Source organism: Condylostylus longicornis, unplaced genomic scaffold (assembly GCF_029603195.1).
Source record: "Condylostylus longicornis isolate FDR11 unplaced genomic scaffold, ASM2960319v2 ptg000045l, whole genome shotgun sequence".
NCBI classification, from domain to species: domain Eukaryota; kingdom Metazoa; phylum Arthropoda; class Insecta; order Diptera; family Dolichopodidae; genus Condylostylus; species Condylostylus longicornis.
The window spans coordinates 661665-678014 of record NW_026578014.1 but is presented as its reverse complement, the minus strand read 5'-3'; the positions used below and the strand labels follow the sequence as shown (position 1 = coordinate 678014).

Genomic DNA, 16350 nt, shown 5'->3' with positions numbered 1-16350 from the left:
TTTAGCTAGAAAAAATTGAAATACAAAAATTTTTTATTTTATTAGTATATTTTTGTAGTTTTCTGTTATAACAACATTGTAAAATTGTTTTTGAAAAAATCTTCCAATTTTGTTAATTTTTTTAAGATTCCTTTTAAAATTTTAAAAAGTGTTCATTTGATGTAAAATATTTTGCCAATTATGTATTGTATATTTCTTATTGATAATCATTTTTATATACTTACTTATACAGGGTGATTGTTCCGGACTAAGTGTCAAATCTCAAGGCTATTTTAACGATTTTTTTTTAATTTAACACTTGTACCAGTTTTTTTGCTTATAAATTGCGTTCCGAAAAAGATAAGGGTTTTAAACAAACCGTTTTTAAAAGGCCCAGTAAAGGGCTTTAAATCAATATGTTACTTGATTTTGTATTTTATGTACTTTCGGAATACGAAACATTCAAACTTTAGAAAAAATTAAAGTTGTCCCTTTTTTTTATTTTTTTTTCTTGGATATATACTGCAATGTATGTTTTACACGGTCTCGCATTAATGTATGTATATAATTTTTAAAATACAAAATCATATATCAATGTTACTATGTTTAAATTAGTAATAATTATTTCAAAATAATAATCTTTTTTTGAAAATAAAAATAATTCATATAAATATTCAATATATTATGTATATGTTATGTAAAAAAAACATGGAACTTGTTATCATTTTTAAAGTATTTTATACACTTTTCGATATTCTTTGAATTGAAATGTACATGTAATTTGTAGCAAATTTTTAATAATTCCTTTAATTCAAAAAAGTTATTTTAACTGATATTAAATCAAAGTAATGTTTTAAAGTATCAAAGTGGGAACGCTGATTAATTTTTCAAGATACATACTCTTTTATTTAGTGTTTTTGTAATGCTTTGAACAAAAAAAAGTGTTGAAAAACAATTTAAAAAACTGGTGACTTATTCAGATGACATCTAATGCTGTTATGTCAATTTGGTCCTTCAAAATGTGGATGAGTACCATGAAATTTAAATTAACGCTAGGTTCAATCGGGTTAGCATTTCATTTATGTGTCACTGTTCTGTCACACCATATTACATAGTTTTTTAATTTTTTTTGTGGTAATTGTATTACACTTAGAATTAGATTAAGGTTTTCTTTTATTATTATTTTTTTTTAACTTTATATTTTGTGAAAATGACTCATAGTATTTTTTAAAGTATTTTGTGGTCCCTGAAATATATATGTATTTAATATTATAGTACCATGGGTGAGTTATAATAAAAAAGAAGAATAAAGACGGCAAAAGTAAAGTTATCTATAAACATCATAAGTTTTTTACATAATAAATGCACCAAATAAAATAAGTTAAAATAAAACTTCCACTTTAACGCAAGACTTACATAAAAATATATCTATATTGTACCAACATAGTTTCAAAAAAAGTTGGAAGTCCATTTTTATTGTCTATGTATTTTGTATTGCATAAAAAAAGATACGAGCAATATTGTACTGTTGCAAAATGAGCTGGGTGGTGAAGTAAAAAATAATGAGCAAAATGCGTTTTTTCTGAAATGTTTAACAAAAACATCTGTTACAATTTTTAACTCTAACAGAAAAAATATGAAACCTGAAGAAGGAAACCAAAATTCAATTTCTGCCAATATCGGCGTTTACACAGGGGATATTGAAGAAAATTTAATGAAGTCATTGAGAGAACGTAGAAATAAAATGTACGGCTACAAATCTAGCGAAAATAATTTTCAATTGAGCTTAAATAGCGGTCACAACGAATTAAGTGCAATATCAATGGTTAGTTTATGTGATAGAGACGTAAATGAAATGGACACAGATAGGTGAGTCGAAGAATTTATAAACTGTAGAAATTTTTTACATTTTACAATTTCACATGAATAAAATGTACGTATTTGAGTATATACAAATGACAGAAAATATGAGTACTAGATCGAAAAATCAACGATCAATCCAAAATTTAAGTACCTAGTTTTAGACTCGTAAGGTCTTGTATATCTAATATTAAAGAAATACATACATACATATATCATATATCTACATACTACACATTTAGCGAATCCCATATTTTTGAAATATAAAATACATATTACATAAATGATTCAAAAATAAATGGTAAAATTAAATATGTAAGTATAAGGAAGCTGTTTTTATGAGTAGGCTTTTATTCATACGTTCACAATATGTAAAGCTCATTTGAATTATTAAGTAGTGCGGGTAGGTAGGTACCTACATTATTTTCATAATAAATTTGTTGCCAAAAAACCACATACATACATGTTTCTACACACAGTAAATCATATGTAAACAATGAACTGTATTACCAGCAGTGTTATTAATTTTACTACAATTGTAGTATTTTACTACATTTTGGCATTCCGTACTACTATACTACTGCCAAGCCATTTTTACTACTTTTTTGTCTTTATACAGAAAATGTCATTATTTGCATTTGTTATGAAAATGCCATTATTGTATTAAATTTAAAACCTAGTTTGAAAAACGATATCGCGAAAGAAACGTCCAACGTTGAAATTTCACATTAATGAAAAGTTGTCATTTTTAATATGAAGTATAAACGCGAGGTTTTGAAAGCGGGTACATTAAAGATATAAGTTTATTGAATTTGTTTTGAATATAATTTCGTAAAATCGTAACAAAAGTCTCTTCAAAGCTAAAAAAGTAATCAATATTTACGCCAGTTAATTTATAATTATAAAAATAAACATAAATTAATAATATATATTATTAAAAGTGAATATACTTCGTTCAACAACTTTGCAATTCATATATATATTCTTATTACGTATTTATTCAATTTTGTCTTCTGTTAATTCATTATAAAATTCGGTTCCAGACTTGTTGTTCTTAGATTTTAAAAAATGGAAAAAAATATAATTGTTTACATAAACGGAATTTGAATGGAAATCAATGAATTCGAAAAGCGTGTGTCAGCTTACGAATGATACATTTTTTCAAAAGGTCTTTAATTTTTTATACAAATGTAGTTTCCAAAAAAAAAGTTGGCGGAGACCTAAAAATATTTTTTTTATGTAAAGTTTTTGTTTTTCTAAAATTCAAAATTATTTTCCAAAAAAAGTTTATATTGTTAATGTTTAATTTCGCGCTTTACACACTTGAAAATGAATTGACAGTTACTAGATCAATTTGACATTAAAAAAAAGCAACAGAAAAATGAACCTACCAAAGTCGAAAATATCACTACGTTGCGTAGGCATGTAGTTCATTTGGGTGACTTGGTTTTACAAGCACGGATATAAAAACATTTTTGCACCAAGTATTTCCTCCTACGCATCTATTTAGTCAGATGCCTTACTTTTTGTTTAGTGTATGTTTTTTAATGACACCCCAAATTACTACGCAAAAGCTCTCCATACTATTTTTTTAAGACAAAATGCTACTGAAAAACAAGTTGAAATTAACAACACTGATTATCAGTCTTTTTTGTGTGATTGAATATAATCTCACCACATATTATATTTACAGTTGTACTACATATTCTAGTTGTATAACGTATTAAATTACTATTTCATATTATTCTCTTGTATTTTAACTTCTTCTTGGTCGAACGCTTGAACAGCAAAGTGGAGTAATTTAAATTAAAGTCGTTTTTATAAATTTGATAAGAGCCGAAGTTTGATATTTAAATCATTACTTTAATAATTTTATTATATTTAATAATTGTGCTTAAATACAAACTCATTAATATACATAAATTGTGGTATTGACCTACATGTATTAAAATGTGTGTAATTTTATTGAAAAATTGAAAAAATTTTCTTAGCATAATTTGTATCCCTAATAGAAAAAAAATATCCTTTTTATATGGATATTTTACTATTTTGCATGTATACATAACTTTCTGTTTTGATATGTTTGGTTAGGAGAATTTTCTTTGGCTTTTATAAAAAAAACCTTTATTATAGGTATGCAGGTAGGCACCTAACGTCTCTTTTTATAAATTATTTATTGAAATTAGAAATTCTACATAATAAACTTAATATAATAACGTTTATAATTGAGTACCTACCTACAGTATGGGTATATTATTTTTGTTTAAAATTGTGTCAACAAAAAATTAATATGTGTAATTTTTTATATTATAAATTGTTTATACGATAATACATTTTTTTATTATATATAACTATGTACATACATAGTATTATAATTTTAATATATACAGACATAAAGCATAAATAGATATGTATTATCCATGCCGGTCTTATTGGAAGTAACTTACCTGTTTCTATTGTAATGTCTTTCAAATCTTTTTGGTTCGCATAGATAGACATATGTACATGTGTACAATAAATTCAATACATAAAATTTATTCAATATATGTATGTAGGTATTCATGTTTTCATTCAATATGTAAAATGAAGTGCTAATCAATATGCTAAACAAATGTTCTAAAAATTTATATTTTTAAAAACTCGATTTAGAATTTACTGTAAAAATTAGTAGCAACAAAAAGCAAAATATCGAATGTTTTTGCAATGTGTGTATATTGATGTATGTACACATGTGTGTATTAATTTTGTATCTCAATTTTGACCTTTAAAGAAATCAAACGTCCACACACATATGTAGATACATCTGTCAAAATAAACATTTATTTAAAGAACATCGTTTTTAACCCTAAAAGTCGCAGTCCGGTTGAAATATACACATATTTTATTACAAATTTATTTCATTACTGCTATACGAGTCTATGAGCCATGCTCATAATGGATAATAATTGTCATAAATTTAATTCATTTAAATTTTAATATAAAACGAAAAACTATCAACTGAGAAAACAAAAACTCATTAACCAAAAAGGTGATTTCTGAAAAAAAAGGTTGATCAGTTTAAGTATATAAAAATTTAATTTATATGTACAGTTCTCCCCGGTTAATTGAACCGAGAAAAGTTGCACACTTTTTGTATCAATTAAGCGGGTAAATCAATTAAAAAAATCCCGTTTAATTGAACAATTGGTGCAATAAAACGAATTTTTTTAACTGAATCGTTTACGCATGAAAACGAATACTCGCTATTGAAGATCAGGCGCAAAAACGAATTTGATCCTGCTACTGCATAAAATTAATAAAAACAATAGGAAGCATATCCTATTACATATACTTATCAAAATATCCTAGGTAAAAAGCTATATTTAAAATAGGGGATACACTAATGAAATACTAAAACTCAAATTTTTTTTTATTTCAAAATTTAAAAACTTAAATTTTTCATCATTTTAAATCCATCTAAGTAATGTAACTGTGAATTCAAATTCAAAATATGTAAACCATAATATTTTTATATCACATAACATAACAAAAATTAAAAATAAATATTTCATATCAAAAATAAAAACAAATTATTCCATATGTTAATTTTATAATTTTTCAATAAATTTAAAAACTTAAATGTTTCTTTACTTCAAAATTTTAAAACTTAAATTTTTCATCATTTTAAATCCATCTAAGTAATGTAACTGTGAATTCAAATTCAAAATATGTAAACCATAATATTTTTATATCACATAACATAACAAAAATTCAGGTCAATAAACAGGGGGATTTTTCACAGTTTTTATAAGGTAATACCAAAAAAAGAGATTCATTTAAGCGAGTTGTTCAATTAAACGGGACTCAATTAAACGATGTTATTCATGTATATTTTAATAGGGATTTAAAGTTGCCTTAGTTTTTCGTTCAATAAAAGGGGAAAATCAATTAAGCGTGGTGCATTTAACCGGGGAGAACTGTAGATATAAATTAAATTTTATATATATTTATCCTTTAAGCTTACTTTAAAAGTAATAAATTAAATTTTAAATTTAATATAAATGTGTGTGCTCTATAGGTGAAATTTAATCGATTCTATTTAGGAATATATACATAAATTGTTTAGCAATACATAATATTTTGCTCCACAAAATTTTTATTTTTTCGAGTACTCCAAATGCACTTGTATTTATAAAATATCACTGAATTTGACACTTTTGAATTCAGATTCAAAGAATATTATCTGAAGTTCAAAGAATATTATCTGAATATACCTAAATTCTTTTCGAAATTAATTCACAACTACTCAATTCTAGATATTCACAAGGTATTACAAACTCAATTCGAAATCTGCAGTACATTTATATTACTTTAAGAAACACTAAGAGATGAAACATATTTAAAAAGTTTCTATTTATAAAATGTATTCTTTTTTTTTTTTCGATGTAGTCACATTTACAAAATTTTTAGTTCTTGTTAATAAGGTAAAAAACTCAAACGAATAGTATCATTTCATTTGTTTAGTTTAATAATTAATATAAATTAGTTTTTAGGAAATGAAATAAATATCGACTTAGGCTTGCAATAATATAAGAATCATATGTTATTTTGAATTGTATAAGTAATTGAAAGAAAATGAAAAAGATGTGATAAAAACAATTATTTTTCTTTGATTTTGATTAAGTAATTCAAATATTTTTTTTCTTTTTACAAATTTTGTCTTCACTTATGTATGTAGTGATAATTTACAAAAGAATATAAACTGTATATTAAAATTTTACCTAATTAGTTACTTTCTTATAATAATAATATTATGTAGTGATTTTTGAAATAAACTGTTAAAATCAGTTCTTTAAGAATGTTGAAAATTGTTTCAATACAATTTATTTTTTCATCAAGATAAGAATACAAAAATTTTAGATTGCGTATTTCAATACGCACCAAAAAAACTTACTAATTTCAAATTTTTGACTGTAAAAGCCCTTCCCATTAAGAAATTAAGGTAAATACAACGAATATGCTTATTTTTATTAGAGATTTTTGCTTGAAATCGATGATTGATCGTGTAAATTACGAACAAAATAGTAAAAAAATTAACCAAACGAATTTTTTTTTGATCAAAGCAAAGCAGCCTTGCTTTTTTGTAAATTGCCTATATATTCGACAGTCATAAACATTTGTTACCACATACCGAGTGATTCTGTAATTAGTGTCTTAACATATAACGTCGTTTAAGGCATCGAAAATGGGTAAAATTTTTGTTTGGGGCTAAATGTCAACCGAGATAAAAGGATTCTTATGAATTTTTAAAAAATTTTTACTTTCATAAGTTTTTTGTCTAAGTTGCTTATCCCTGTATTTCGAAAACCTTTAAGACTTAACACTTTACTCATTTTGGATGACCTAACTAAACGATGTCATATGTTAAGTCACTCATTAATGAAGCTCTTTATATATATATAAATGTATTTTTAAATGAAAAGCAAATGCGAAATTAAATTTTTGAAACTCTAAACTTGTAGTATTTACCTACAACACTATAATACACCCTTACTTGTTTTAAAGCGTTAATCAATCTAGGTTAATTTATAATTATATTTTATTTTCATAAGAAGTTTGTTTTCATTAAGAACATAGCCAGTCAATTTTTTTTATATGCACTTACATATAAAAATAGAATACCTATATCAGTTAGTTTGTTCAACTTTAAGATGTATTATTAAAAAAACGTTCAAGTAGATAACAAAAAAAATGTTGTAACTTTTAATCTAATTATAAAAAAAAAATATTTTTGTTTTTACAAAGTGCTAAAAATGAAAAACTATTTTCAATGTTCTTTGATTTTCAGTTCTTTCTTAGGAATTTTTTTGTAGCTCTTTCAAATTGTTGAAATTTAGTACTTATTAAATTACAATATCTTTTATTATATTTATATGCGATTCTTATATTACATTTTAACTTGTACTTATAATATTTATACAAATATCTAATAGTATGCTTTCATAAAATATTTGTTGTAGGAACGATACGATATCGACTCGGGAAATGACTCCTATAACATATTCATCACCCGGAGATACATGTGTAAACGAAACTAATATAGAAGATGATACAAATAATAATATGGATACATTAGAGCCACCAAATGAAAAATTAAATCATTCAGAAATATTACAAAATCATGTTTACAATTTTACTAGGAAAATTTTTACTCATAGTCGACGTACTAGTCGAGATCCATCGCCAAATCCATTTGAAGGATTTACAACTTTAAATAGTTCATTGTATATGTCGGATGGCATTAGATCCGTCGATTTTGTTTTAGCATGGGAATGCAATGTAAATAATGATATTGAAAAAATAAACTTTGATAAACGCTTGGTTTTTGAACAAAACCTTGTTGGTATTGGATTAGAAATAGAAAGAGAAATCGTTGGAGAAGATTTAAATTTTGTTAAGGTATAAATCAAAAGTATATTTGAAATTTCTTATGTTTTATTTTAATAAATAAACCGTTTAAAATTTCTTTGTAATAGCCTATTTTTAATTTAGATTCATGCACCTTTGGATGTGTTACGGCAATACGCAGAAATTTTAAAATTACGCCTACCAATGAAAGAGGTAATTAAAACTTGAAACTAATATTTAAGCAAAGTACTGTTTGAAAAAGTTATTATTGACGCAGAGTTATTTAAGCAGTTTTGAAAAATGGAAGTTTTTGTTAAAAAGTATTTTTCTGAACAAAAAGTTTATTTCAAGATTATGGTTTTAAGTTTTAAGAATTATAAAATCCTGGCATGTCATTGAATTATAGATCCTTACCTTCTTGTAATTAATTTAGAGCACGTCTTTTGTCACGGCGACATTTAAATTTCGTAGATAATTGGTTAATTAATATATTCAAAATATGATGATTTTTCTAAAAATATCAATTTAATACGAAATAAAATTCTTTAAGATTGAATTGAACTTTTTATAAAATAAGTACCTTAAAATTTAAAATTTGTGTGTTTTCATTACAATTTAAAATCATATCAACTTTTGAATATACATAATTTTTTGAAACTATTTTTCAGTCATTATGTCGAATTCACTCAAACGAAAAAATGAACAAATTTACAAATGCAGCGCAGTATATCAGCGAAAAGGTTAGATGTTTTCACAATTTAATTTTCACAACTAAACTAACTTAAGTTAGAGGTCTTCACAACTAAAGTAACTTTATTATATTTCTTATTGAATTTTGTGGCTAAAACTTGACAAAATTAGTTTTGAAATATTATACTTATCGAAATATAAGAAAAAAGTAAATAAGTTATTCAATAATTGTTTCATGTACATAGATTGTTTCACGTAGATTAAAGATATCTTGTAACCATTCGCTTTCTACCCGCAGAAAAAAAATTTTATGCTTGAATTTGAACCATAAGGTGCTCATTTAACAAAGAGTTGTACATATTTGATTTTATACGGTGTCTGTGCTTATTTCATTTTATTTAAACGACATTTAAATAAAAATTCAATGATAGAAAAACAAATTTTGTATTATTTAATTTTCAAAATTTGAAGTGCATTTTAACACAAAAACGTTTTATTGTTTTGATATTTTCAATGAGATTGTTTTTCTTGCTTAACTAAAAATATGCTGCAAATTTGCAATAGTAGTGTTAAAAGTGTGTTAATTATTAGATTGAAAAATTGACCTCCATTCCATATATTATGTCAAATTAATTGCTAATAATTCATTTGTTTTGTTTTCATCTTATTTCATGAAATTCGCATCCATCAATGGTCTTTTTTTGTTTGATTTTTTTTTTTGTGAAAATAAACACTTTGCTTGTACCCTGTAACACGCCTGTTAGATTCCCGGATTAAGTGGCATTAGAACTACTACAAATAATATATACTCTCAATTGAAGGGCTTTGGTGCATCCCTTCTGAAAAAAATTTTAGTGGATGAACGACATTTTCCAAGGAAATCTCATAGGTTTACTGCCATTTACAGTCGCGATAAAGAATATCTGTAAGTTTTTATAAAGTGAGTACATAAATAATTTCATTCGTTAACTTTTATTTCATCACGTATACATGTAGGTTTGATCTTCAACAAGATAATTTTTTTAGTGCAGCTGTTAGATCAAGAATTGTCCAATTCATTTTAGATAGACAAAGATACGTTCAATCTGGAGATGACTTTGCTTTTGGTATTGAACGTCTGGTATCTGAAGGTGTTTATATTGCCGCTTATCCTTTGCATGATGTAAGATAATTTTAATATGAATATACATAATAATATGTTTGAAATAATATTTAAACTATTCAATAACCTTTTAGGGGGAAATTTCAGTTCCAGGTAGCATGCGATACATTTTGTACACTGAATGGGCGGCTGTTAGAAAGTGGTATCGATACCAGCCTTTAGATTATGTTAAAGAATATTTTGGAGTTAAAATAGGTAATTTACTGAAATATTAATAAATATATATGTACATACGTATTTTGTTTTCTATTTGGAAATACAAATATTTTGCAGGTTTATATTTCGCATGGTTGGGTTATTATACTTATATGTTACTATTAGCTTCTGTTGTAGGGGTTATTTGTTTTTCATACTCTTTTTTGACCTTAGATAAAAATATTCCTACGTAAGCGTCTAATTTTTTGATATTACATTTCATGTTACTGTTATGAACAAACAATCGTTTTTTTTTTTAGGAATCAAATATGCTCAGGAAAACCTGAAATTAAAATGTGCCCCCTTTGCGATTATTGGTGTGATTATTGGAGTTTAAAAGAAACGTGTTTCTATGCTAGGATAACTTATTTAATAGATAATTCAACTACGGTGTTTTTTGCCGTATTTATGTCTTTTTGGGCAACATTATTTTTGGAATTATGGAAACGTTATTCTGCTGAAATTACCCATCGGTGGGATTTGACTGGGTTTGACGTCCATGAAGAGCATCCAAGACCGCAATATCTGGCAAGATTAGCTCATGTTAGAAAAACGCGCATAGATTACGTAACAAATACAAAAGAGCCTCAACCACCGTTTTGGCGTATGAAAGTTCCTGCAACAATATTAAGCTTCTCCGTTGTACTTCTTTTAGTAGCATTAGCTTTTGCCGCAGTTTTGGCGGTTGTATTGTATCGCATATCGATCTTAGCAGCTCTGAGTGTTTATGGTAGTGCTGTAAATACTTCAAGTGCCATAATGATAACAACCGGATCAGCAGCTTGCATCAATTTATGTTTAATTTTTGTTTTTAATTACGTGAGTAACATAATTTTATAATTATAAATATTTCGGCTTACGAATTACCTTTTATTAAAAAAAATTAGATGTATACCTATTTAGCGCAATACCTAACAGAGCTAGAATTGTTAAGAACCCAAACTGAATTTGATGACTCGCTAACTCTTAAAATTTATCTGTTACAATTCGTTAATTATTATGCGTCAATATTTTACATTGCATTTTTTAAAGGCAAATTTGTTGGTCATCCTGGAAAATATAATCGCTGGCTTGAATATCGCCAAGAAGAGGTAAAGTGAAGTGTATTATGGGAATTTATGTTTTTATATTTACTATTTATTACAAGTGCTCGAATGGTGGTTGTTTGACGGAATTGTGTATTCAACTTGCAATAATTATGATTGGTAAACAAGCAATGAACTCCATTCTAGAAATGATAATGCCAATTTTTTGGAAATGGGTAAATATTTGGCGCGTAGGTTGGTTAAATCGCAATAGGAATAAAAGTAAAAAAATGAAAAAAGGAACTGGAGATAGGTGGCTGCGTGATTTAAAGTTAGTTGAATGGGGACCAAGAAGTTTATTCCCTGAATATTTAGAAATGGGTAAGTAAACTTTTTATATACAAATTTAGAAAATAGTAATTTTTGAATTAATTTTATTTTCTTATCTTAGTTTTACAATACGGATTTGTAACCATATTTGTTACTGCCTTTCCCTTGGCACCTTTATTTGCATTATTGAATAACATTTTAGAAATGCGTTTGGATGCAAAAAAGTTATTAACATATTATAGACGACCTGTCTCTCAAAGAGTAAAGGATATTGGAGTATGGTACCGAATTTTAGACAGCATTGGAAAATTAAGCGTTATAACGAATGTTAGTTGAAAAAATTATATATGTATAAACATAACTAACTTTAAAAAAATTTTGTTCGATTACAGGGATTTATCATAGCTTTTACATCTGATTTTATACCACGTCTTGTATATTTATACAGAAAAACAGAAGACAAATCATTAGAAGGATATTTAAATTATACCCTAGCTTATTTTGATACAAATGATTTTGAAATTAAAAGAAACCCGGCATCGCTGCAGTCTAACATAACGGTTTGTAGGTACGTTTTAGCTTTACACTAATACGAAAAGTTATAATAAAAAATTTAAAATTTTAGATATAATGATTTTAGGGCTCCCCCAAATTCGCCAGATAAGTATGATTTGACGAACGAATATTACATTATTTTAGCCTGTCGTTTAGGATTTGTTGTTTTATTTGAGGTATATCTAACAATTCAAAGTCAAAATATATGTATTTATGTTTTGATTTTTGAAATTATCTATATCGTTTTAGAATTTTGTGGCACTAGTTATGATATTAGTTCGATGGTGCATACCAGATATGAGCACTGACCTACGTGATCAAATACGTCGTGAAGCCTACATTACAAATGAAATAATTATAAAACAAGAAACTTTAAGAGCTCGAGCAGGTAATATAAAAAAATTTTTTTGTGATACCGTTTTTTTTAAAATGTTATTTTTTTGTTAAAAAATTATTTAAACGTGTAGGCATGATATTTTTTGAGTGATTTGTGAATAGTTTCGTAAATTAAGAGTGTATTTGCAGAACAGAAGTCAAAGCTAACCAGAATTAAACTTTCTAAATTAAAAAAGCTAAAATTTTCCTTAAACTGAATATATTGGTTCTTCTTGCAACAACCGAAGTAATGCACGCGCATATATTTCACATGAAAATTTGAATTTCTCTTACTTTATATATTTTCTGCACAGCTTTTTTTCTCTCTAAAAAATTTGAATCAACTTCAGCTTTCCTAGTTGCTAGTAAGAGAACGAGTGTTAGAGTAACACTTGGCTACCACTTAAGTTATGCAAATTCCAACAACCATCTACAGGAATCATTCAACCTCATTGGTGTCCGACAGAAACCCCTGACCATTGTAAGAGAAGGCCCTACTGTATGCTAAAAACGTTTTCGATCTCTTTTCATTCCTACAAGGTCACAACGCTATGGCCACACTGCACGTCCGAACTCCCACGCACAAGACCCCTAATTTCGTCTCTAGTTTTATTTAATGCCTTCCGGAAAACTTCACAGCTATCGGACAGTCCAATCGACACCTCTAACACCAATTCATCACCAAGAATAGCCTCCAAACCCGAAGCAGGTGCAGTACGCAATTTCAATTTTAGTAGGGAAATGTCATTTTATACCGCAAAAAAATTACGTAAAATTTCATTTCAAATGAATAAATGAAATGAAATAATATCGAAAACAATAAGTTCAGCATTTTCAGGCGAGGCGATGAACCTTTATTAGAAAAATGAGAGCATCTTTAAAAGTAGATCGTCTTAATTCGACGTATCAATGAATTTACCTCGAAATGTGAATTTTTGAAACATTTTAAAAACCGTGATATTGAACTTTTTTTTTTGTAAAGATTTCTTTTTAAATTATAAAATGTTTTTTTCAATTCTAGCCAGTACACCCTAAGTTTTCGAAAAATTAAGTTCTCCAAAACTTAATTTAACAAGTAGTTTTTGATTTCAATAAATCTTGTTTCATTTTATTTGAATTAAAATAAAAACACACTTAATTTGATTTTTTCATAAGTAAAAGTTTCAGATAAGAAATAGTACTTTTTCTTTTTTAATTGTATTTTACTTTCGCTTAATTTCATATATTACTACTGTTTATTTTTGAGATTTATTTTTTTAAAAATCATGCATCTTAGTGCTTAGATATAATAAATCCATTAATTATAATTTTTTAATTAGTTAATTACTTAAGTATATATCACATATGGATTTATTTTTTTATTTTATTAATATTTAAACGTTTTTTTTTGGAATGCTGAATAAACTTATATACTCGTATTCTTGGTAATTCGACATAAACATCACAACACAATATCATTATCACAATTCCTACAACTCATTACCAAACCAATGTAGAACGTGCTATTGAACAAAATGTAGAAAATGATCCTAATTTAAGTTTTATTAAAATGGAAAAATTAATGAGCGGTAAATTATCGCAGTCCGAGCTAGATCTAATGATGCATGGCAGTCCCGAAGAGCCTACAGCACCTGGACATAAGCCAGCATATCCACCTCCGAATACTTCAACGATGTCATCAGGTAATGTTAATATGGCTGCGTTAACTTATGCCAACCCTACAATTGTTGACATTGCCAGTTCTGATATTACAATGGATACTGCAGACACTGGACCTGTTTCTGTGTAGGAATAAGTGATAGTTATAAATTTTATATTCAATATATAATCCTATTTTATTAAGCCTAAAATTTTATAAAAAAATTATTTTATTTTGATTTATGTTTTATAAGAAATATGTATGTCTGTACATTGCCAAAATTGACTAATTACTTTAAAAATAAAATTAAGTTAAACAAACGAATATTTTTGAGACAGTAATATGCATACGTTGGAAATACTGATAAGCTAAGAGAACTAAACCAATGTTTTTAAAAAAAATTTATACGTTTTTTGTTTGTGATATTTCTAGTTTTTTTTATTAGTTACCTGTTGTTAAGCTAATAATAATCAAAGTTTTTTTTTATTATTCAAGTTCTAATACAATATTGTGATAATAATAACTAATGCTACAACATTGTTAATAAAGTTTGGTTTCCACTTTATTCACATTTTGGTTAAATTAAAATTAGTTTAATTTGCTATAACTTTAATTGGATAAATTTAATAGAAAAATGTTATTTAAGCAAATCGGTTTATAGAATCTCGTTTATTAAGAAGGTATTTCAATAAGTAATTAAGTTCAAATGTAAAATTTCAACTATTAAAAACAAATAAAAAATCAATAGAAAATTAATTTTGCGTCCTCAAAAATCTATATCTTTAATTAATATTTATTTTAAGTGAAGAATCTTATTTGAAGTTTTAGAATCTCAAAAAGAACAAAAAAGTAAATCCTGATTATAAGCTTGTGGTTGTGGAATTATTAATAAGAACTAAAATATGTTATTATACATTAACATAGGAAAATAAATGAAATTTATTATGGAAAATTTTCCGAAACAGTAAAAAGTGATTGTAATTAGCAATTTTTTTAGGGTTTTTTTTTTAGATTTATCATATTTCAAGTATACACATATATATTTTTTTTAGTTTTAATTGACTACGTTTTTTAAAAAATACATTTTAAGATTTAATATATTAATAGTTATTTTCTTTACTTTTAATTTAAAGCCTGATATTACATAAGGTTTTCTTTAAAATTTTTATAATTTTAAATTTAAAATTTATTTTTAGATTATTATTCTTATGTTTCAGAAAAGGTGAAAACTCAAAATTTATATTTTGTCTTTTTGCTTAACCTACGATTAACTTATATACAGTTAATTTTTTTATTCGGCATATTGGGCATCGTTACAGCTTAAGTTCATGTATTTGAATAAGCTGTTTTTTGACGTAGTAATCTTATGTGGTTTATAATGAAGAATTCATCGATGAGGTTCGCCACATGGTTTATTATGTTTTCAATTTTGCAGTTTTCACGTAATTATAGCCGGTTTGTTGTTTTTGTCTTTTAATGTTTGTCTTACTAGGTGATTCAATTCTGATGATTTTTTCTTTCTTGTAGACCTCTTGATTTCGATGATGCCTTGTTCTGCTTTTCATATATAATCCAGTGGCGTGCCTTAGGAATTTGCTTTCGAAGATTCTTAAAGTTGCATTAGGCGTGGTGCCATATCGAACTGTTTATATCTGTTTATAAAATACCAGTTTTATTTTCTGTTTCAAATTCTCACTTATGGTTCAGAATTTTATTGAATAATTTTATGGCGCCATTGCATTGTATGGCAATGATTTTGAAATTGTACTGCACAATATATTAAAGCATATTATATGTTTTTGAACTGTACATGGATGATTTTTATAAATTATTCTTTTCTGCATAACGGTGTCAAAGGGCTCTTGTATATTAATTCCCACGACATTGGTTATTTTCTATTTTTCAAACGCTATGTCTGCTGATAATGTGGTAAATTCATGTGTTGTTCTAAAATCAAATTGAAAATCATGAACAAAACGTCGTATAGACTTGATCTATTAGATAGAAATGAAATAGGCCTGTAGTTTCTAAGTAGTTGAGCATTTTTGCATGATTTCAGTAGCTTCTTTTCAACCACGCGGTATGTAAGTGGTGTTAAAAACGTTGTTGAAGAACAAGCATACATTTAGGCATTCTTTCAGGAAACCTTTTCA

At 26.3% G+C, this 16350-nt stretch overlaps 1 protein-coding gene across 7 annotated transcripts; it reads left to right on the top strand.

Annotated features, from left to right (window-relative positions):
* The first annotated feature begins 1122 nt into the window (after positions 1-1122).
* Positions 1123-15834, top strand: LOC129610499 (anoctamin-1). Of its 7 annotated transcripts, none has more exons than XM_055523101.1 (16): positions 1123-1848; positions 7839-8277; positions 8371-8439; positions 8895-8966; positions 9738-9841; positions 9913-10078; positions 10153-10273; positions 10352-10463; positions 10534-11092; positions 11161-11364; positions 11421-11679; positions 11750-11955; positions 12021-12196; positions 12254-12359; positions 12433-12571; positions 14055-15834. In XM_055523101.1, exons 1-16 carry the CDS (start codon positions 1616-1618, stop codon positions 14345-14347), a joined length of 3258 nt encoding a protein of 1085 aa, XP_055379076.1. In that variant the 5' UTR covers positions 1123-1615; the 3' UTR covers positions 14348-15834. The 7 variants fall into 7 exon arrangements, with proteins under 7 accessions (XP_055379076.1, XP_055379075.1, XP_055379081.1 ...); XM_055523100.1 differs by having other exon boundaries at positions 9681-9841; XM_055523106.1 differs by having other exon boundaries at positions 9681-9841; positions 14141-14347.
* Positions 15835-16350: the final 516 nt, after the last annotated feature.